The sequence below is a fragment of the Dipteris shenzhenensis genome, chromosome 5 (genome assembly GCF_047967505.1).
Source record: "Dipteris shenzhenensis isolate YYH24624 ecotype China chromosome 5, Dip_SZ_1.0, whole genome shotgun sequence".
In the NCBI taxonomy this organism is placed as follows: domain Eukaryota; kingdom Viridiplantae; phylum Streptophyta; class Polypodiopsida; order Gleicheniales; family Dipteridaceae; genus Dipteris; species Dipteris shenzhenensis.
The window spans coordinates 35,932,222-35,955,606 of record NC_141600.1 but is presented as its reverse complement, the minus strand read 5'-3'; the positions used below and the strand labels follow the sequence as shown (position 1 = coordinate 35,955,606).

Below are 23,385 nucleotides of genomic sequence, written 5' to 3'. Positions count from 1 at the left end.
AGACTCAGATTCGAGACATTTTCACTGTTCATAGACGAGCCATCATAGTGCCGGGCTTCGGTTTTTGAGTTTCCAGTTCCAGTTCTCAGCCTACTCCAGATAGCAAATAGCACATGATATGATATGATATTTTTGTACTTGTTTTTGCTTGAGCCATTGAGCTCTCTTTATTTCAGCACACTACTCAGCAAAGGGTCTTAGCGTGCCCTTTGCCTTAGCCCCTTGTGGCTTGTATGAGTTTTTCTCTTTGGTGTCACTTTGTCCCATAGGCCCGCGAGGCCTTCCGTGGACGTTAATATATCTTTCTTTCTTTTTGTCTTCCCCGCCAGCCCCCTCTCCCTCCTCCCAGCCCTCCCCTGCTGTTCGCCTGCACCTATATCCCTGTCGAGGCACCCCCTTCTCTGCCGCCGCACCCTTCCTGCCCCCCCCCCGCCTGCAATCGCGACCCCCCTCCCTGCCTTTACAACCCCTCCTAGCTCACCTGCTGCGCCCAGAAACCCCCCTTCCTGCCTTTGCAACCCCTCTTGGCTCACCTGCTGCACCCAGAAACCCCCCTCCTGCCCCGACTGCTTCTCCAACCTCTGCAGCAGCAAACACCCTCCAGCTTCCACCCCCCGACCTGGTATGGCACCTCCAACAAATCGCTGAGGCCTCCAAAGGCCATGAATCTGTTGTGGCACACTCGCAGGAGCAGCTTGGGCTGGTGGTGCTGTCAGAGGACAGCTCGGGGGGCTGTCTAAGCCCTCACACACCTACTGATGCCCGCGGACCAGTAAACCTGCAAATTCAAAATTCAAAAGCAGGGGAAAAGGCCCCAAAAACTGAGCAAGAAGGATCTGCAGGGGGGACAGAGATAAAAATCAGCTCCTGGGTGCATGCTTTGTATCTCTCAAATCAATCAAATGGGGACAGTGGGCAGTACATTAGATCAGAAAACAAGGGGTGAGAAAGAGCGCAAATACAGTGCTATCTGGGCCAAAGTGGACAAAATAGAAGACAGCAGCATTAAAGCATGCATATCCTCAGTCAAGGAGGTGTGCAAATTGCAGGATCCTGAACTAGAAGACTTACAAAAGAAAATAGGGGAGACCAAGGATGATGAGCTCTCAAATATACGTGCTCAACAACAAGATGATATGAAAAAATGGCATGGTGAAATGCAAATGAAATGGGCTAAAGAAATAGCCTGCATGCTGAATGAGAAAACCAGCTCTCTTGCCTCTCAAATCAAGATATACCTTTGTAAGACTAGAATAAGTCCAATCATACAAATTTAGAATTTTTTGTTGTTCTAAAGATCAAAAATCTACAAAGAAAATAAAAGAGAAAATGAAAGAGAAGAAAAAAGAGGTAAACAAAAACTTTTATGAAAAGCAAAAGGAAGACATACTTAGCAAGCAAAGCAACACTTATGTCATCATCAGTGCCCAAGCATAAGCAGCTATACTGGGTTTCTAAAGACCCGCGAAGTCTCTTGGGCAAACCCAGTGCTTACTAAAATACGTCAAATAAACAAAAGAGAATGAAAACAAGAAATAAAGAAGAAACGAAGCAGGTGACTTAAGCAAAAATAAACAAGCAAGTCAAGAAACAAAAACTTCCAAAAAACTAGAATCTCTCTCTCTCTCTCTCTCTCTCTCTCTCTCTCTAATCAAGACACTAGAAGCTCAAGTTGTCGTCCTGAAACAGGAGAATGAGAAGCTAAAAGCAGGCTCACACTAGGAGGAAGGGGAGCTTCAGCCACCTATAAAGGAGGAGCTGAACCTTATTAAAGAGCAACTTAAACAGTTCAAGGGCATCAAGGGGACCTAGGAAGAGGGATGCAAGCTCATTGATGAGCTGAAATCTGAGAATGAACAGCTTAAGACAGAAATGTCAGCTCTGTGGGTCACCATGCAGGGGAAACATGCTTAGTTCACGCAGCAAATCACAAAAGGGAAGGTCGATATGCTTGCATGGAAGGGTGTACTTAAAAAGGGTACAACAGCACCTAAAAAAGAGCTCATATCTGAGACTCTAGAGGAGGAAAAAAGACGCAGCAGCAAAGCCATGAATGTATTGGTAAGAGGCCTAACAGTGGGTGACAACCCTATGTCAGATGCCAAAACACTGTTTGGAAAAATGGGCCTCAACCTCCCTTGTGAATCAGTCTGGAGGGTAGGTAAGGCGGACGTACCAACAAGGCCCATGGTAATAAAGATGCGGACAGCTACTGATAGATCTACTCTGTCGGATATGAGAGCTACGCTGAAGGGCAGCAGAATCTTTCTAGATGATGACCTCACGCTCCTACAGCAAGAGCATAGGAGGGAGGGGATGGTGCGAGTTATGGCAGCAAGGCAAGAAGGGAAATGGGCAGCCTACAGGGACAGTAAGGTGGTTCTTCAAGAGAGAGAGCAGAAAGAGAGAGAGGGCAGAAAATGCAGAAAATGGAGAGAGGGGAGGAGGAGCAGAAACCAGCACATGACGGTGTCTAACCCCTGAGATGAGAGTACAAAATAAGCTCAAAATGGCGGTATGGAACTGTAATAGCACTCTCTGGTCGGACCCTAGAGGCTTCTTGGAGACCTACACTGATAGAGACCTGATTTTCTACACTGAGACGCACGAGAGCCCTGAGAGAGGGTTGCCTGCAGTGACAGGATATGCTTGAGAGTCAGCACACACAAAAGAAATGAGAGGGGACAGCAGTACTAGAGGATCTGGTGGAGTTGCAGTTCTCTTCAAATTACACCTGAGACCACTCATATCTGTAGTACGGAGAGAGGAGCATGCACGACACATGTGGATATGCTCCAGTTTGATGCACGACCTCTTTTCATTGCGGTGTGCTACTTTACCCTAGATACTTCGTCATATGTGCACGAGGTCACGTGGAAGGACACAGTCCATACGAGAGGATCTTTGATGACATCACAGAGTTCTCCCAGCAGGGGGACATCCTCCTCCTCAATGACTTCAATGCACACACAGGTGACAAGCAAGTGGGTCTACTAGATTTTGCATCTAACTCCCTTATTGTACCAGAGCTGGACCCAGCAGAGCTTGGCATAGTGAGACACTCAGCAGATGCATTACATGTGACAGGCTATGGGCATCATTGCTTGAGATGGGAGCTGTCAATGACCTGATTATATACAATGGCCTCGAGACGTGGCCCTCGTCTGACATTCTCACATGTTTCCCACATGGCGGAGGGACGAGCACAATGGACTACCTGATAGGCCCACTAGCTTTTGTCTCACGGGTACTTGACTTCTTGGTGCCTGCTCCCCCTCTCGGCGTTGATCAGAGCATACTTGGCCTTCTGCATTTCTGTCACCATGCCAGCTGTTGAGAGAGCTCCTCCTACACCCACTCGTTTTCAGATCCATTATAACGGCGCACTCGACCCCGACTATGTGAGCCACCTGGCTTCCGAGCTCCCAGTCCTACTTGGAGATGACATAGACCTCACCCGTGCTTCGGATACCTTGGTCACTGTGGTAGAGGCTGCAGTGATCAGATCTTTCCCCACGACTCGATCCTCGCAAGTCCCAGATGGAAAGATGCCTCAGAACTCTTGGTTTGATGAGGAATGCAGAGAGATGAGAGCTCACCTCATAAGTGAGCGAGCTTTGGGACATATGACACCACTTGAGGTACAACAAGTCTCACGTCATATGACACGACGAAAAAAGCGGGCTTTTCTCACACATAGGATGGATGAGGTGATCAGATCCTTCTGAAGAGGCGACCCCACTATTGGTTGGGGGCTTCTCACAAAAGGAAAGCCGCCTATCCCCATCACAGACCCGGGTATCTGGCACACGTATGCATGATGTTCTCTTTATGATGTCCCAAACCAGGCACTATCAGATGTGTCATCCATACCAAGACCCACTACATGCCATATGTTCACTACACAAAACGTGCGCGAAGCGCTCTTGCAACTCCATAATCGGAGATCACCAGACCATGAGGGACTACGCACCGAGCATTTTGCACATGCACAGGAGGTCCTAGCCCCAATCCTAACACAGTTGTTCAACCACGATGTATGCCATGGCTTCCACCATTGTACCGATACATAAAGCAGGAGATCCCATGGACACTGGGAACTACCGCACCCTCATGATCAGACACACTCTGGCCAAGATATATGGATTGGTACTAGAACAGGCGATTAGCAGCTATATAGAGGGACATGGGCAGTGGACTTTGGGCAGGCAGGTTTCCAAAACCAGCACTCCACCCTGGATCACAGTTTCACTTTGCAAGCTATTATTGAGAAGGCGAAGTCCAAGCATCAGAAAGTCTTTGCTTGCTTGGTAGACTTCCGAAAGGGTTTCGACATTATTCCGCGATCCCACTTGATCACGAGACTACAAGAGATGCAGCTCCCAGGGGTCATGATTTTGTGGATACAAGCCTCTGTGGGCTGAAGCAAAGGGTGTGCTAGGGCCCTTGCTGTGAGAGAGAGAGAGAGAGAGAGAGAGATGCATGAAGGTGAATGAAGTAGGAACACTCCCAAACTCATCCTCTAAAAACACAACATGGCAGTTTCAATCTCATGATAGTCACTCATAAGGTTGAAAACCATAAACTCCATCATGCATAGCAGGGACTAGCCACCATGACATCCCCACTGACATCATCAGCGCCCAACAGTGGGTGGAGACCATAGTCTAACCATATGCTCTCACACATACAAATCCACACACCCACATATATTTGAGCATCCATTTATATAAAGTCTTTGTACTGAGTTTCTATCGGCACTAGCCCTTCTAGGCCCAAACAAGCCCTAGCGCAATTAGTCCTACCCCCAACTCAATTGGCCCACTTTTGGCCTTCACTACTCCTATACAAAACCACGTGTGAAAAGGAAGACCACTTTTGGAAATCCCCTCTAGTCATGTATCACATGTAAAATGTTTGTTTTACTATTATAGCTGATGGCAGATGTCCATTCAACTACTTAAAAACTATAGATTAAGCAATTTCCTTTTAAGATGAGTGTAAAATGTTTGTTTGACTTTTATAGCTGATGTGTAGATGTCCATACAACTACTTCAAAACTATAGATTAAGCAATTTTCTCTTAAGATGCATGATAAGGGCTGAAAGCTCAATTTGAACTCGAAGAAGCTAACTCAAACTGTGTAAAGTCTTGGAATACAACTCCTCGTGCTCTTTACTTTGAGACACCTCTGGAGGTTCAGAGGTCCACATCCTTGTGTAGGACTGCCCGGGGAGTACGGCTTTGATGTCATCTATGTGTTTGTGAGATTAGAGAGAACACCCAATGTTGGAGAAAGATGATTACCCACACCTTGAAATGCAAAGAAACTCTGGGTTTTGTATGAAACCTATACTAAGATAATGCTACAATGACACGTGCCATAGTGCCACATGCACTATGCAGATAATATTATTGCACCAACCGATATGAGACTAGAGTCAAATTCTAGATCCGAAATCACAAATCTTGACTTGGTATTACAACCCATGAAGGTATTACGCAAACCATTGTGGGCGACATCCAACAATCCCCCTCATAATGGAAAATGGTTATGATGAGTCCAACATAATTGTTACAGCCTGCATCATATGCATCGTCATGTCTCCCACCAATGTGTAAATATGTATAGTGGAGATAATCCCTTAACTTTGTAAAAATGAAAGATTAGATTCACTCATTTGTGTCACACCATCAAGACAGAAAAGAGGTGGATTGCAAAAACCAATTTTTGCAATGTTCATTGAATTATAAGAAAAGAAAACCTTGCTATACAACCATCATTAGGAAGTGACCATAAATATTTAATGTCTATGGAATTTATTGCATGTTATCTTCTATGTTTTGAGAATGTGTAATTTTTTAGGATAAGTCTGCTTATTTGCTTCTTTCTTACCACTATAAAGACCCTTTGGCAAGAAAATTCCAAAATCTGCAGAGAGACTACTTACCAAAAGGCTCTCTCCACTTGATAAATGACTTGTCATGAAAATCGTAGACCACACAGTGCACACAACTTCAGGCAGTCCTGCAGCATCTTGAAGTGATATTCCTTTTGGCACAGGTATCAATTGTCCAGGTGGCACAACTACTTTTTCCGCATATCCTCCTCCTCCTAACAGGGCACACACCTGATTGCACGACCTTTAATACTTCAAAAGAATTACAGCATAATTAAAGGATCCAATGATTCAACAATCTTGTGCACCCATTTTCTTTATATATACCTTTGTAAGACTAGAATAAGTTCAATCATACAAATTTAGAATTTTTGTTGTTCTAAAGATCAAAAATCTACAAAGAAAATAAAAGAGAAAATGAAAGAGAAGAAGTTGCATGCATCTCCCACTAAGAGAACACTTTCAGAACTGCAGAGAGAATACGCAGATGTACAGCCAATAATAGAGCTCATAAAGATGTAGGAATTGGGACAAAACAAGCTCCAACAGTGTAGAGACATCTGCAGCAAGCTCTGCATAGGTAAGGCACCACCTTGAACTTTGTATACTGCGCCATGTGCCTCTCTAACAGGCTTCAATAGCTGCTTCTGGTTGAGCTTTGCTTGCTGCTCCCTCCTGACAGTCTTGTGCTCTCCTTACTGCTGAAGGTATGCACTATCTGCCCCAAAACAGGCAGAAATCTGCTCCACACTAACTTGAATAATCCCCTACCTAGGGGGCCCTTTTATAGGGCTAGGTAATCCCCTAGATTGGCCGACCCAGGCAGCAAACCAGCCCACCCCCTGCAACCAACGACCTAACACACTGGTGACTCAATGAACCGACCAAGCAGGTCTGCCCACCTGCTTTGCCCCCTCTAGCCTGCCAAGCAGACGCCTTCTATGCTGCCTATGGGACTCTTTATGTGCACACCTGTCCACGGGATCTGCTATGCAACTTCCAGCCTCGTGGCCCTTGTGCTGCTGGGAAAAAAAAAAATAGGGTAAAGGGGCGCAGCCCCCTGCCTGTAAGTGAGCTGTCTCAACCAATGCCAACCAATAGGAGGGGGACCCCCACCAGTAGAATGCATTCACACCCGGGACAGACACCTCCAAACTGCTCCCAGATCCCTTTGAAGCAACTCACCTTGAACAATACGCTCCTCTGCCAGATCAGCCATCTAAAATGTTCTCAGATCTACGTTGCAATAACCTTACTGCGTCAGCTCCTCGTGCTCCCTTGGTCCCTCATCATCCATGAAATCTGATACCATGTTAGAGTGGAGTGTGTGCGTAAGCATGCAAGAAGGGGTGTTAGAGACTCACTGTTCCCACCTGTGAGCCCCCGTTTTGTGGGGACAAGGGGCAGTGAGGGTAAGGAGGGATGGGAAAGAGAGACTCAGCAAACAGCAGCGATTTGGGGGGGCTCCATGCCTTCCTAGATGCAATGGACTGGCTGCACAGGGCACCCTTTTATAGGGGCCTGTTGCAGGACCAGTTGGTCCAACCAGGGCCACCGACCAGGGCCGACCCTGGTCGGTTTTCCAGACTGACCTGGTCGGTCCCCAGTCAGGGAACCGACCCTGCTGGTCGGCCATACCAACAGGCCTGGGCAGTGCCTATAAAAGGCCCACACTTCCCTTCATTCAGCCATCCAGTGCAGGACAGAAAGCCTCTGTTTTAGGCTGTGCTGTGCACTCAGATTTGGCATCTTCTGACAGAGAGAATTCCTTCAGTTTGTCTCAGCACTTGGCTGAGTTTTGTATTGCTCCCCTGGAGCCAGTTTTCTGCCCACCATCCGGTGGATGAATATATTCTCTCTCTGCCTAAGTTTTCTCTGAGTGAGTATTGTATCTGTGATCAGTTATCTGAGTTGAGTGTTGCTAGAGCGGGAGAGATCTTGGCTGGAGGTTAGAGTGATTCTTTCCTTCTGTTTTCTAACAAGGCTCCCGACTCTTCCTCATCAATAACACTCTCTGAAGGAAGGAGTTCCTTGGCTGTAAGGCAACTCTGTTTTCAGCTCAGTTCAGTACAGAAGGTCAGTTCATTTATTTCTGTTTCAGTTTTTTCAAGTTCTGTAGCTATTCACCGAGATGGATCAGCGATCAGAAGCCTCTACATCCATTGCTCGTCCTTCCTCCTTCTCCAGTCATCTTCCTTCTTCATTTATCCCTAATTTCGGTGAAGCTGGAAAGCTTGATGGTACAAACTTTCCAATCTGGAAAGTCAAGATCCGAAGCCATCTGTTGGCACGGAGGTTGTGGAAGATTGTCAATGGGACTGAAGAAAAGCCGGAGGATATTGTGGACAAGAGAGGTGAAGTTCTAGCTGAAGCAGATGCAGATGAACTCTGTGCATGGGAGGAGAGGGATGCTCAGGCCTTAGCAATGCTTATAGGCACGACAGCAGATTTTGTTATTCCTCATATCCAGTTGGCAGAAACGCCTTCAGAGGCGTGGACCATACTGAAGGAGCTGTATGAAACCGATAATACAGCTCGTATCATCACATTGCAGCATCAGCTTTATAACCTTGATATGAATGAGGGTGATAGTGTTCATGATCATCTGACGAAGGACCAGCTCGCAGCGGTTGGTCAGAAGGTGGACTCGAGTCAATTAGCATTACTCACACTCCACAAGTTGCCACGGAGTTTCAAAAGTTTTGTGACTACGGTCACTGCGGGTCAACGGACAAAGCCAATCAACTTTGAGGAGCTTTGTCCACTCCTACTTCAGGAGGAGGCCCGAGAGAAACTCTTTACGCAAACCGACGAAAAGGCATTGGTTGCCAAAGACAAGCCTGGCAAAGGCAAGTCAAAGGATTCCAAGAAATCAGAGGACGCTGAACGTAAGAAGAAAATGAAGTGCTTTTACTGTGAAAAGCTTGGCCACTCTGCCAAAGAATGCCGGAAGAAGAAGGCGGATCAAAAGCGGAAAAGAGAAGCCAAAAACAAAGAAGAGCCTAAGAGTGATTCTGCCAATGTGACAACTGGACAGTTATTCTTACTCAGTGAACATTGTTCAGCTTATGCAGTTAGTGAAGGTAAAGAAGGTTGGTATGTTGACAGCGGTGCTTCTAAGCACATGTCCAACAGAAGGACGTGGTTCAAAACCATGGACAGTACACACCTGGATTCCAAAGTTTCTGTTGGAGATAGCCGGACATGTCCTGTGAAGGGCATAGGTAGCATTCCTTTCATTACCACAGCGGGTGAGGAGAAGGATATCTCTGGAGTACTTTATGTACCCGACCTTTGCAAGAATTTACTATCTGTAAGTCAGATGGACAAAAACAACATGGCAGTTCTTTTTCAAGATGGCAAGGTTACCGTGACATCCAAAAGGAGTGGGCAAGTGGTAGCACAGGGTGTTGAAGAGAATGGACTGTACCATCTCAGTGCAATGTTGGTTCATGATGGTCACGGAAAGTCCAAACTTTGGCATGAGCGCTTCGGTCACGTCAGCTATGGAATCTTGGCTGAAATGTCAAAGTCGAAGATGGTGGATGGACTTCCACCAATTACAGGCAAGGATGATGTCTGTAGGGCTTGTCTTGAAGGCAAGCAGCACAGGGATAAGTTCCCACAAGAAGCTTCGTTTCGGGCCAGCAAACCACTTGAGTTGGTTCACGCCGACATTTGTGGTCCAATGTCTACTGCATCATGGGCAGGATCCACGTATTCACTTCTCTTTGTGGATGATTTCATTAGAATGACTTGGGTATATTGTTTGGCTAAAAAGTCTCAGGCTTTTGAGAAATTCAAAGACTGGAAGGCTAGAGTTGAAAAGGAGACAGGGGAAGATGTCAAGACATTTCGCACAGACAGGGGGGGAGAATTCACCTCAAGTGAGTTTAATACATTTTGTCGCAAGCATGGGATCAAGCGACAACTCACCACGGCACATACTTCTCAGCAAAACGGCGTAGCCGAGAGAAAGCATAGAACCACCACTCAGACAGGGCTTGCTATGCTCCGAGGGAGAAATCTTTCTAAAGCCTATTGGAGTGAAGCTATCAATACAGCGGTACACATTCTCAACCGGACCAAGACGAAGGCCGTCAAGGACAAGACTCCATATGAGGCATTTTATGGTAAGAAGCCCTCTATTTCTCATCTCCGCATTTTTGGTTCTAACGCGTGGGTGCATGTGCCCAAGGAAGATAGGACCAAGCTTGATTCCCGAAGCAGACCATGTATCTTTGTTGGGTATAGTGAAGAATCCAAGGCCTACCGCCTCTTCGATCCAGTAAAGAAGCAAATACTCATCAGTCGTGATGTTGTCTTCGCGGAAAAAGAACCTGAACCCCAGGAGGAGCCTCAGATTGAGGAGGAGGAGATTGTTCAACCCCCGATCCCACCCCGTCCTAGATTGACCATTCAAGAGGTTACCCAATCAAAAGCTGATATTCCACCCGATACTCAGGAAGAGCAGGATGTTCCAGCAGAAGTTCCCGTTCCTCCTCCCACAGAGAAGCAGAAAAAGTTGCCCCAATGGTACCTCCGGACATTGGAAGAGTCTCGTGTCACCTCATTACCTGAGAGTAGCAGTTCCGGATTGCGTCGATCTCAACGTCTTCAAAAGACCCCATCCGTGAATGTTGCTTTGGTGGCTCAGATTGTTGAGCCAAGAACCTTTGCGGAGGCGAAAGACAATCCCGAATGGCAGGCTGCCATGCAGGCAGAGATGGATGCTGTTCTGAAGAACCATACATGGGACTTAGTGGCCAAGCCCCTTCGACGGAAAGTCATCGGCACTAAGTGGGTATACAAACTCAAATACAAATCTGACGGCAGCTTGGATAAGTATAAAGCCAGGTTGGTTGTGAAAGGTTTTGCTCAAACTGAAGGCATGGATTTTGATGAAACTTTTGCTCCCACAGCCCGCATGGTTACTATCCGGACAGTGATTTCCCTTGCTGCCCAATTCCAGTGGCCTATTTTTCAAATGGATGTGAAGTCCGCATTCCTTAATGGAACCCTGGAGGAGGAGGTATATGTGGAGCAGCCACCGGGCTTTCAGGATCCAGTGTCCCCATTAAAGGTCTGCAGGTTGAAGAAGGCGTTATACGGGCTGAAACAGGCCCCCAGAGCTTGGTACCAAAGGATTGATATATTCTTTCAGAAGATTGGGCTCAGTCGGAGTCCTTCTGAGGCAAACCTTTACTTGTTCATTGAGAAGGGATTGCGATTGGTACTCATCCTCTATGTTGATGATCTTATCTTGATAGGTGATCATGTCAAGAAGATTTCACAGGTCAAGGAGCTACTCATGTCTGAGTTTGAGATGACTGACCTTGGGTTATTACATTACTTCCTTGGGATTGAAGTAAAGCAGGCTAAAGACAGGATCTTCATTTCACAGGAGAAATATTGCAGAGAAATTCTGAAGAGATTTCAGATGGAGGATTGCAGAACAGCATTAACTCCCATGGAGGTCGGGCTGAAGCTAAGTGTTCACGACACATCTCAGCTGGTTGATACTCTTTTGTATCGACGATTGGTAGGAAGTTTGCTTTACCTTACCAATACGCGCCCTGATATTTGTTATGCAGTTGGGCTATTATGTCAGTTTTCTGCTTCTCCCAGGAAGAATCATTGGAATGCAGGTTTACGTGTGCTGAGGTATCTAAAGGGTACTTGCACCTTTGGGATCAGCTACACCAAAGGCATTGAACTAGGCGGGGTTCTGTGACAGTGATTGGGCAGGTGATGTGGACACCAGAAGGTCGACGATAGGATATTGTTTCTTACTTGCATCTGGAGCCATCTCTTGGCTAAGTAAGAAGCAACCCACAGTATCCCTTTCATCTACAGAGGCAGGATACAGAGCCGCGTGTACAGCCGCTTGTGAGACATTGTGGTTGCAGTGGATTCTGGAGGACATGGATGTGTGTCAGGAGAATGCGACAGTGCTGATGTGCGACAATCAGAGTTGCATAGCTATTGCCAAGAATCCAGTGTACCATGCACGGACCAAACACATCGAAGTTCATTATCATTTTGTTCGAGAGCTCATCATCGACCACGTGATCGAGCTTATCTACTGCCCGACCGCCGACAATTTGTCCGACCTTTTCACGAAGGCACTCCCTCGAGAACAGATGGAGCACCTCATCAAACGCATGGGGATTGGCCCACAATTGTAACATTGAGGGGGGGTGTTAGAGACTCACTGTTCCCACCTGTGAGCCCCCGTTTTGTGGGGACAAGAGGCAGTGAGGGTAAGGAGGGATGGGAAAGAGAGACTCAGCAAACAGCAGCGATTTGGGGGGGGCTCCATGCCTTCCTAGATGCAATGGACTGGCTGCACAGGGCACCCTTTTATAGGGGTCTGTTGCAGGACCAGTCGGTCCAACCAGGGCCACCGACCAGGGCCGACCCTGGTCAGTTTTCTAGACTGACCTGGTCGGTCCCCAGTCAGGGAACCGACCCTGCTGGTCGGCCATACCAACAGGCCTGGGCAGTGCCTATAAAAGGCCCACACTTCCCTTCATTCAGCCATCCAGTGCAGGACAGAAAGCCTCTGTTTTAGGCTGTGCTGTGCACTCAGATTTGGCATCTTCTGACAGAGAGAATTCCTTCAGTTTGTCTCAGCACTTGGCTGAGTTTTGTATTGCTCCCCTGGATCCAGTTTTCTGCCCACCATCCGGTGGATGAATATATTCTCTCTCTGCCTGAGTTTTCTCTGAGTGAGTATTGTATTTGTGATCAGTTATCTGAGTTGAGTGTTGCTAGAGCGGGAGAGATCTTGGCTGGAGGTTAGAGTGATTCTTTCCTTCTGTTTTCTAACAAGGGGGGGGGGGGGTGGGCATAGAGAGAGAGAGAGTGTGTGTGAGAGTGTGTGTGTGTGTGAGAGAGTATCGGAGGATGGGCTCATCATCAGACCTCAGTATCTCGAGGACAGAGGAGTCTCACACTCGCTGAGAATTGCCATCAGACAGATGTGGGTCTCATCCCATCAACTGAGGATCGAGGCAGGGAGAGCTGCAAGCATACCCAAAGAGTAGCGGACTTGCAGGTTGTGCACGATGGGGGCAGTCGAGACAGAGGAGCATTTTCCATGTGTCTGCCCAGCCTACTATGAGATCCAAGGGCGCTACCACTACCTTTTTCAGGAGGGGCATGGCTTTGGCCCACTCTCACGACTGATCCACTTCCAGGACCAGGTCTATATTGGGCTCTACATGATGGAATGCGACGACACAAAGAGACGCTACTACAACATATCAAAAAGCAACAGGATGGGACCACCACACCACAAGGCACTAAGGTAGACCGAGTGCAAAGATAGGTCACGGATTTCTATGCATTTGACTCAGCTCCAAGGTTGAGGAGGAGGAGCTAGCCGACATGAGAGATGTATGGATCGGTGGAGAGAGCCGACACAACACTGCTGGACGAGGGACATAGAGACCGTACACGACGCGACAGGCGACCAGAGCACACACGATCGAGGTTCGACCTATTTCAGCTCTCCTCAGGGGAGATCGACCGAGGCGAGGCGTCACCCTTGACATAGCCCATTGGATCCAAAGATCGAGGAGACCACGCCCTCCACCACCACGGGAGACAACTCCACAGATGCAAATACGTGAGCTCTTTGCATCTCATCAGAGAGACACCGTGGAGCCTGGATAGGTGGATATACCTAGATGAATCCACGAACATTCCCAAACTCATCCTCTAAATACACAACATAGTGCAGTTTCAATCTCACGATAGTCACTCGTAAGATTGAAAACCATAAACTCCATCACGCATATCCTGGATACGTGGAGCCGGTTCATGCACTTGGGACTCTAGCTCTGAGGACTTGATATTTTCATGCCACCCTCATGCTATTTTTCTACTTTTTTCATGCCACCCTCATGCTATTTTGTACTAGTATAGCATTTTACTACTCAGCAAGGGCCTTAGTGAGCCCTTTGCCCCAGCCCACAATGGTCTGTATGAGTTACTTGATTCCATACTTTGTCCCATAGGCCCGCGAGGCCTCCTACGGACGCTAATATTTCTTTCTTTCTTTTCTCACTATGAGATGCCAAACTTTAACATCCTCAAGGCTCAACAGGAATGAAAACTTCATATCCAGTTGAAAGATGGGCCACTATGAGGGGGCGGTAGATCCTATCATTGTCCGAATCTTCTCCATTCAAGCCAGAGAGAGAGAGAGAGAGAGAGAGAGAGAGAGAGAGAGAGAGAGAGAGAGTGTGTGTATGTGTGAGAGAGTATCCGAGGATGGGCTCATCATCAGACCTCAGTATCTCGAGGACAGAGGAGTCTCACACGTGCTGAGAATTGCCATCAGACAAATGCGGGTCTCATCCCATCAACTGAGGATCGAGGCAGGGAGAGCTGCAAGCATACCCAAAGAGTAGCGGACTTGCAGGTTGTGCACGATGGGGGCAATCGAGACAGAGGAGCATTTTCTATGTGACTGCCCAGCCTACTATGAGATCCAAGGGCGCTACCACTACCTTTTTCAAGAGGGGCACGGCTTTGGCCCACTCTCACGACTGATCCACTTCCAGGACCAGGTCTATATTGGGCTCTACATGATGGAATGCGACGACACAAAGAGACGCTACTACGACATATCAGAAAGCAACAGGATGGGACCACCACACCACAAGGCACTGAGGTAGACCGAGTGCAGAGATAGGTCACTGATTTCTATGCATTTGACTCAGCTCCAAGGTTGAGGAGGAGGAGCTAGCCGACATGAGAGATGTATGGATCGGTGGAGAGAGCCGACACAACGCTACTGGACGAGGGACATAGAGACCGTACACGACGCGACAGGCGACCAGAGCACACACGATCGAGGTTCGACCTATTTCAGCTCTCCTCAAGGGAGATCGACCGAGGCGAGGCGTCACCCTTGACATAGCCCATCGGATCCAAAGATCGAGGAGACCACGCCCTCCACCACCACGGGAGACAACTCCACAGATGCAAATACGTGAGCTCTTTGCATCTCATCAGAGAGACACCATGGAGCCTGGATAGGTGGATATACCTAGATGAATCCACGAACATTCCCAAACTCATCCTCTAAAAACACAACATAGTGCAGTTTCAATCTCACGATAGTCACTCATAAGATTGAAAACCATAAACTCCATCACGCATATCCTGGATACGTGGAGCCGGTTCATGCACTTGGGACTCTAGCTCTAAGGACTTGATATTTTCATGCCACCCTCATGCTATTTTGTACTAGTATAGCATTTTACTACTCAGCAAGGGCCTTAGTGAGCCCTTTGCCCCAGCCCACAATGGTCTGTATGAGTTACTTGATTCCGTACTTTGTCCCATAGGCCCGCGAGGCCTCCTATGGACGCTAATATTTCTTTCTTTCTTTTCTCACTATGAGATGCCAAACTTTAACATCCTCAAGGCTCAACAGGAATGAAAACTTCATATCCAGTTGAAAGATGGGCCACTATGAGTGGGCGGCAGATCCTATCATTGTCCGAATCTTCTCCATTCAAGCCATCAAGGCAAAAACCTCCTTGTAGTCTAGACCCTCTACCTGTGCGTAGTGCTTGGCTCACCAACTTGGCTTTGTACTTGTTGAGAGTCCCATGTGAATTGTACTTTGCCTTATAAATCCACGTGGTCCCAATCACCTTCCTCTTGGCATTTGGGAATGTCCTTTGCTTCGGTAAAGGTTATGGACTCCTCGACAATCTTTATCTAAGCCATCAAAGCATAGATCACAGTGGAAGTCTTTCTCCCTGACCTCCTCTCTGCTTCTAAAACTACTCTCAGAGATATCAGTAACCCTTGAGTCTTCCAAGGTCTTTATGCACTCAGCCGAGGGCATAGTCATGAAACAGTCCAAGTATAAATACATGGGCTGTTATACAGGTTCAGAATGTATAATTTGTGAGCTGGTGTCAACTCAGTTGAACCTAGACTTAACTTATCCACATATGAGCTCTTGCAGTGAAGTAAGTAACAATTTCAGCTTTTGTATGCCAAGCATGACCTCATACTTGGCAGCCAGGGAGGAATATATTACAGTGAATTTTAGTTTATCCAAAAGGGTGTTCCTGTGTGGAAAGCTGTAACCCCTCGTCGCTATGGAGTCCAAATACCATCCGGGTATCCTTCTCTGCTTTGCAAGAGTCTTCTTCTGCGCCAGCTCTGATTTTGTATCTGGCTTTGAGTTGTCAGAACCCAGTGCCAAATCTGCATCACCTTTGGTGGGGGCCTAGGTATTGCTGGAGCGGTAGCAACTTCTTTGTCCAATTGGGAAACAGTCTCTTTAAAGGCGACATCCTTACTGACCAACACCACGAGGAGTTCTTCTTTGAAGAGGAGTTTGATCAAGGTTTGACAACATTTATCGGCTGGTCTCATTCGTGTCAACCCTCCATGCAAAGAGAAAGAGCATCAGCCCCTTCTTTTGTAGCCAAAGTTTCTATGATTAGGAGGGCTTCATGTTTGGGCAAAGGACACATATCAGCTGGGCACAATGGGATAGTGAGCCCACAAGATCCCTAAGCTCATGGAGCCCATCTTCTGCATTAGCCGGAGAAGTGATTGCAACATTGGTGCATGAGGTGGGCAGCCCACAGGATGAAGGAGATTGACGTGACCATCTCATCGCCTAGCAACAGGGATTTAGACGGAGGGCTGCATATGCCAGAGAGGCCTATAGTTCTACACAAGAGTCTGGGCCCTCTTCATGGCTTATCAATCCACTACGTTAGAGGACAGGAGCTGGCAAGACATGCCATATCTGGTATTCTTCAACATAGGCCTGGGAAGGGCCGTCCTGCGGTTTGAGTCAGAGGCCATTCACAACTTGTCGATGACAAGGTTTGAACTCCCTAGAGTGGCGGAGGATTAGAGTTGTTGGATGCTAAAGAAGAGATGGGCCATTGATCCTGAACAGGATAAATAGGAGTACACCTCACACCCAGAGTAGATGCTCTGGCTCTAGAAGCGCAGCCCTCTGAGAGAGCTGTCGTGGGATCCAACATAGTGGTTTTGGCCATCCAGGGCAGGGCATCTGAACGAAAAAATGCAACCTTCTTCCGTTCACTATGACCTTCACATCTGAGGACTTAAAAGGTACTCCTTTCCCGATTAAAGCTGGTAGAACATAAAATAGAAGCCATGTGATGAATTTTAGACATTGGATGTTTAGCATATGACTGCAATGCAAAAAAGTATGTTTGAAGTAATATGACAAGCTGAGGGAATAACTGAAAATATCATGTGTTATAGAAAGCACCTTCTAGCCGGACTTTCCCCTCGATTGTGTAGCCTTCCCCACATTCCAGCAAAATTTCAAAGGAGAAGGTGAACGCTGATCAAGATGAAATGAAAAGCCAAACCTAAGTCCCCTGCCTACTAACATATAAAATTACATGCTGCCCCGTGATTGTCAAGTAAAAGGAATAACACTGGATCTGCCCATTGACTGCGTATTGACTGTCAACAATTTCTACACTTACCAGCGCCTCTTCATTTATCACTTACACCGATGATGAAAGACACTTGGGTCAATGGAAAAAACGAGAACGAACCTGGGTGAAGCGGCAGATGCAAACTGGAGCAGGCTAACCAGGGGAACCACGAGGAGGCAAGGAGGAACGATCGATTCTAGTCTATACAAGATGTCCTTGAAGCAGAGTCACAGATTTGATCTCTGATCACGATTCTTCTGAAATAAAGCCTAGATCTGAAAATATTAAAATTGCCGCAAAACCCTCGAAAAGGCTGCAGGATCTGCGTGCAGCAAATGGGCTACGGCCAAAGGGTCTAGTCTGCCATAGCTAGAGCTTCATACAGTTATATGAAAATTGATCGAAAGACATGCTCTTTGCAAAGAAGAGAGATCTCTTGTTTTACTCACATTGGAGGACAATGCACTGCAGCAGCCACACTACTCAATATTTGGCTTAATATCATATACGCTTTGGGCACCATATAGGAGCAAGGTATAAAGTGTTCAATTAGACCACCGAGAGGAGTAGCATTTCTGCAAGACTTGGCCTGCTTCTGTTGTCTGCATTCTTACCAATGAGGAATCCACTGGTTATATAGTTCACCAAACTGGTTATTGACACCTGCTTCCAGGTACTCTAGGCATGAGCTGGGACCTGCGAAGCAAGCTGCAATGAGATAGCTTTTGGTTTCAGCACCTCACAAATAGCTGACTCTTTGTATTGGTTAATAGAATATGCTTTTCTCTGAAAAAGCGATGGCTGCAATTAGGTGGAAATTTTTCAGAAAAGGTTTTTGGCTAGCTTCTTGGGGTTCAGACATTCTCTTCCAGCGACTAGAAGTCTGCCTTTGAAAATATCAACAAGTGCCAGGCACGCCAGCCAACTAGCTTCCTTGCCACACTTAGGAAGCCTAGAAAACACAAAATCAGGGAGACAGAGGCCCTACTAGAGATACCTCCCTCGGAATGATGTTATAGAAGCTTGCCTGCCAACGTGAGCTTTGCCATCCACCAAGAGAAGCATTCATACTATACACAATGCATTATTTCATTTGATATGATTGCTGAACGAGAGCTCCCACACACCCGTGTTTATGACTAATTTAAGTAAACACAAAGAGCAGGTACATACATCTAGACAGTGTAACACCACTTGAGAAGACTTAATATCATAGGAGGGATAGTTTTGTTAAGTCATTTTGAAATGTGCAGGTTTGGGACATGACACCATTGTCTACGTCCTAGCACCAATGCAATGGGCACATACAAATCGTAGGTCATGCAAGCTCAAAAATGTCTCCTTGAGCAATCTCGTCCCACCCCAAAACTATTAGCAGCATACATGTTACACCTTGCTATCCTTGTAATGTTTCTGGTCTCATAGGTTTTGGCCTTGACTATAGGTCAACATGACCATGATCATGATTTGACAGTTTTGGGGAATGGGAGGGTCCACGGAGTGTCACAATAAGAGAGCTTAAAATTGAGAAAACAAAGTAAAAGCTTGATATCGCCGGACTAATCCAATCACAAGCTTACCTTAATCTACCATCGTGGCCCCCCAAACATACACAAATTAATTAGTACAACGACTTTTCCTCGCTAGGGGGCCCTATCCCAATCCTTGACGATTGTATCTCCTGTATACTATATAAATATTCAGGGTCCTGACTCCTCCTGACCCAATAATTATTTATAGAAGGTCAGGACATCGCAAGATAGTGACAACTTCCTCTTTGCTGCGTTTGACCGGATATCCCAAATCTGTAAGCCTGATATTTGGATTCCCGCATATCTGGAGTAGCTGTGACAAACAGCACATCGCTGAGACCATTGACGCTTACCTAATAAATCATCACCTCAGGCAAATTTTTTGGCCTCCTCGGAGTCCCAAAGGTTTTGCTGCTAAATCTTTTATAAGTCACATCTTACAGCATCAGTGTATCGGGCTACCCAAGGATTAGAGAGGCGCACGTATGAATTGTATCGAAGACAATTATCATGTCATAGAAGCTAGAGAAGCATAAGAGACCGAAAAGAAGCAAGAACCTGATCGCCCAGATGCCATGACAAACAAATTTTCCCAAAAGGCCACAATACAATGAAAGGGGAGGAAGAAGCGAGCACCTGATCGCCCACGTTCCATTTATCTACGCCTGCTCCAACGGCTTCGACGATGCCAGAGCATTCGAGGCCAGGGTAAGGGGGGCAACCGGGGGGGACGGGGTGGTGACCGTGGCGCTGGAGGGTGTCAGCACGGTTGACAGCGGAGGCAACGATGCGGATGAGGACATGACCGGGGAGGAGTTGGGGATCGGGGACTTCTTGGAGCTGCAGAACTTCAGGGCCACCAGGGGAGGTGATGACGATGGCCTTCATGGCACTCTTTTGCTGCTGTTGTTGCTGAGCTTGAGCTTGCAAGATGAACGAAGGAAGTGAGAGTGAGAGTGAGAGTGAGAGTGAAAATTCTCACCAAAAAAAAAGTGAGTGAGAGTGAAAGAGTACAACAGACATTTGTAGCAAAAGCAAATTAGTATACGCCCACTCGTCTCATTCCTCGATCATTCCAAGACTTCGCCCACCTCCCATCCTCCCACCCCGCTCCGGCGCCGGCGCGTCCCGATGCCTCGGCAACGCCCCATCCCAGCCTTTTTTATGTCCCTCCGCTGCAGAATGAGTATCCTCTTCGACCCAATGGAAAAGGTATGCAAGAGAAAGCAACAGTGAGGAGTGGGGTCAAGAACATGCATGCGCAACCAAATCGAATGATGGCGGAGCACTCCAAAGCAGCAAATCGCTATTCAAAGGACCGAATGGAAGGAAAGGCCACACGTCTAATGAACTTATGCCTAAAGCTAGATGCTGGCTTAGGTGCACCCCTAGGAGAAAGCATTGCAAGAGGAAAGATCCATGTCACATCAATGTGGTAACTCTAATGGAGAAGAAGGAAAGATGTGGTAGTCTGAGTTCATACTAATTTTTTGAACAAAACAAAGAAATGGCTATTCTCATTTAGTCGTAGACTACATTCACGGGCCACGTCCTCCACTTTCTTGAGGGATGTGTGAGGGCCAACTGGCTTAAGAAAGCTTTGATAGTTGTGAACACCAGACTCATGCGGAACGGTTTCATTATCTTTCTTCTTGAAAAGTATGAATTGCAAAGATAGTCACGAGAAATGGAATATGGACGATACACACTCAACCGTTATCAATGCAGCTATGTGATATTGGTTTAGTCCAGACTTTGCCTCCCCTTCTAAAGCACCTACATGGGTAGAGTTCCTAAATCTCCCATTAGCGTTTTTATCTCAAATGGAAACTCTTTCACCCCTTTTGGCCAGTTTCGGGTGATGAGCAGGCTCAATTTGTTAGCCCAAGGGGAAACTTGTGGGCATGTCAATGATGGATTTGGCAAGTGACCCACCATAAGTTTTACTATTGGAAGACAAGAGGAGGAAGAATGTTACATAAAATCTTTTATAAAAACATTCTAAACTCCTGTTTCTTCTGTGGCATAGGAGGACATTTCATCAGAGATTGCCCACCACAGAGGGCAAGCTATAGGAATGCAAAAGCTAAAGAGGAGAGGTTAAGGAGAATGTGGTCGCAAAATCCACTCCCGAAACAAGGGTAGAAATCTAAAAGCACAATAGCCCACAAAGAAAGAAAACTACATAAACGCATGTAGTAGAGCCTCAGGAGAAGAGGAGAAGGGAGAGGGCATCACATAATCCCCCAATCCTTTCGATATCCTTCAAGACCAAGAAGTAAACTTGAACACAAGTAATGATCTTTAGGACATTTCTATGGATTCTATTTGGTTTTCAATCATTTGGAAGGACAAAAGTACACAAGACACAAAACTCAAACATGCCTTACATTTGAATAAGAAAGGGGTTCAAGTCGGGAAGGAGCTGTGTTAGCAATAGTATAGAGAACTCATCCAAAGACAAAGATTGAGGTTTGATCAATTATTCATTAAAAATAGGGTGTAGATCTAGGACAGGGAATCCCTTGCATGGATAGGAGGCAAACAAACTAATTTCCTCAATAAATTTTACAAGAAGCGAGTTAAAGCCATTAGTAGAACTCAACATTTTTTGAAAGCTCTTGGGAAGAGAGCATCAAATGCTAGGAGAAAGAGGATACAACATTTGGATAAAAGTTACAGTTATTGGAAAATGACAACTCAAAGGAGGCCAAAAACTTGTTGAAGTAAAAGGCAAATTAAGGAGGAATTATGCAAACGCAAATAGCAGGAAGGTATGAGAAAGCTAACAAAGATATGTTTAGAAGTTTGAGGAAAAAAGGACACATGATGTTATTCAAAGCTGGGCTGGCTTGATCGGGAAGCATCAACAAGTGAGGAAATAGTAAAGGAGATTCACGCACACTAGATTTTGAAAGGTGCCACTTTTAAACTCTTGGCAATCTCAATGGGATTTCATTGCTCCATGAAGGACCAGTGGGAATGGGTCATTTAAGGGATGAAAATTTCCTTCTATCCTGCTCCACCACATTAAATATTTGAATGTCGTATGGATCCCTTCAATCTACGATCTTCGTCTTTCCGCTCCACTTCAAATCCTCAAGCCATTGTTCACATCATATCTAAAACCACTATATTGATCCCTTCAGTTTGCAAGTGCCTCCCTCTTTTGCCTACTGCTCCACTTAAAATCCTTAAGCCATGGTTCCTCCACAGTTTTAGATTCTAAGTTCATAGCAACAGTTTCTCAAACGGCTGGCACCACTTCAATGAGACTCCTCTTTTATGTCTAATTAGGTTATCGATGGTGTCCTTTGACCTTCCATCTCCTCCCCATCAAAAAATTCTCAAAAGTTTCAATCATCTTTCTTCCTTACATGTGGCAGTTCTTCTCCTCCAAGTTTCCATGTGTCTTTCTTTTGTGTCCATGGGAAATAGGTTGAATAGCTGTTATTGTTGGTAGTCATGTGGGAAATGGGAAATTTAATGCCAACATGGCATGTGTTCCCCCCCCCACCCGCCTTTTTTTACCCTACTAAGGCCTATATATAGTGCACTAATTTCTCACTAATTAGGGCCGATGCCCTCTTTTCCTTTTATTTCAATCAAGTTCACTCATTTAACAAAGTGGTTGAAACATAAATGCTTAAGAACAATTAACTCTTAACATGGCTTGTTAAGAGTTCACCATTCTTAAACATTTATGTGGCATCTCAACCACTCTTACTTTCGTTAAATGCAAGTAGGGTCAATCTCATCCACTTAAGAAAGTTATTAGCAATGATGCCATGTTAAGAGTCTATCTAACTTTTATGTGGCACATAAACTATTGTTCTTTCATTAAAAGCAAGTAGCGCCATAGTGTTTTTGCTACCTTTCTCCTCACAAAATCGAGGCTCCTAAGGTCAATGGTTTTGTGGTGCAAAAGAAGCTTCATGTAGCATTCAAGTGTTGTAAATGATTTAAAATCCACATTTCCACCAAATATTATGATATTGAGCATGTTTTTCCATAAAAATAAGTTTCCCTTGATTTCACCAAACATTATGATATCAAACATGTTTTTCCATATAAACACTTTTCCCACCATGTTATTAAGGGTTTGCACATTAGGTCTCCATTTCACATCCTATGAGTCACAAATATTATTGTAAAATTATACGAGGGGGAAAAGCTAATACATCTCTCTCTCTCAGGAGATCTATGCTTGCCCTCTCTTTAAGGGCCTATTTTCTAAGATGTGGCTTGATAGCATACAAGCAAACCCCAAGGATGAGTCTCCTAAAAAGTATTGGGAGAGCTAGAGAGGTAAATGCCGCAATCTTTCAATGTAATGAGTTTGTAACATGATGCCTTTTTTAATTTAAGCATCAATTTTAGGAAGGAGAATGAAATTAAAGTTAACGGCATCATTTTGTTATAGAGATTTCATGTCTATCAATTTACTTGTAGTCTTTTTTCTTTTAAGATAGAAATATTATTGAAGTA

The 23,385-nt window shown here is 45.9% G+C and overlaps 1 protein-coding gene across 2 annotated transcripts in view; it reads right to left on the bottom strand.

Annotated features, from left to right (window-relative positions):
• Positions 1 to 19,914, bottom strand: part of LOC147901957 (oxidoreductase, zinc-binding dehydrogenase family protein) — an 85,612-nt gene extending 65,698 nt beyond the window's left edge. Inside the window, exons 1-2 of one of the 2 annotated variants that reach the window (XM_087375258.1) lie at positions 19,534 to 19,912; positions 5,952 to 6,131 (exon numbers count right to left, since the gene is read on the bottom strand). In XM_087375258.1, the coding sequence (XP_087231384.1) occupies positions 5,952 to 6,131; positions 19,534 to 19,785 (432 nt within the window). In that variant the 5' untranslated portion in view covers positions 19,786 to 19,912. Of the gene's footprint in view, positions 1 to 5,951; positions 6,132 to 19,533 lie in introns of both variants that reach the window. The other variant, XM_087375259.1, reaches the window with a different exon arrangement.
• Positions 19,915 to 23,385: the final 3,471 nt, after the last annotated feature.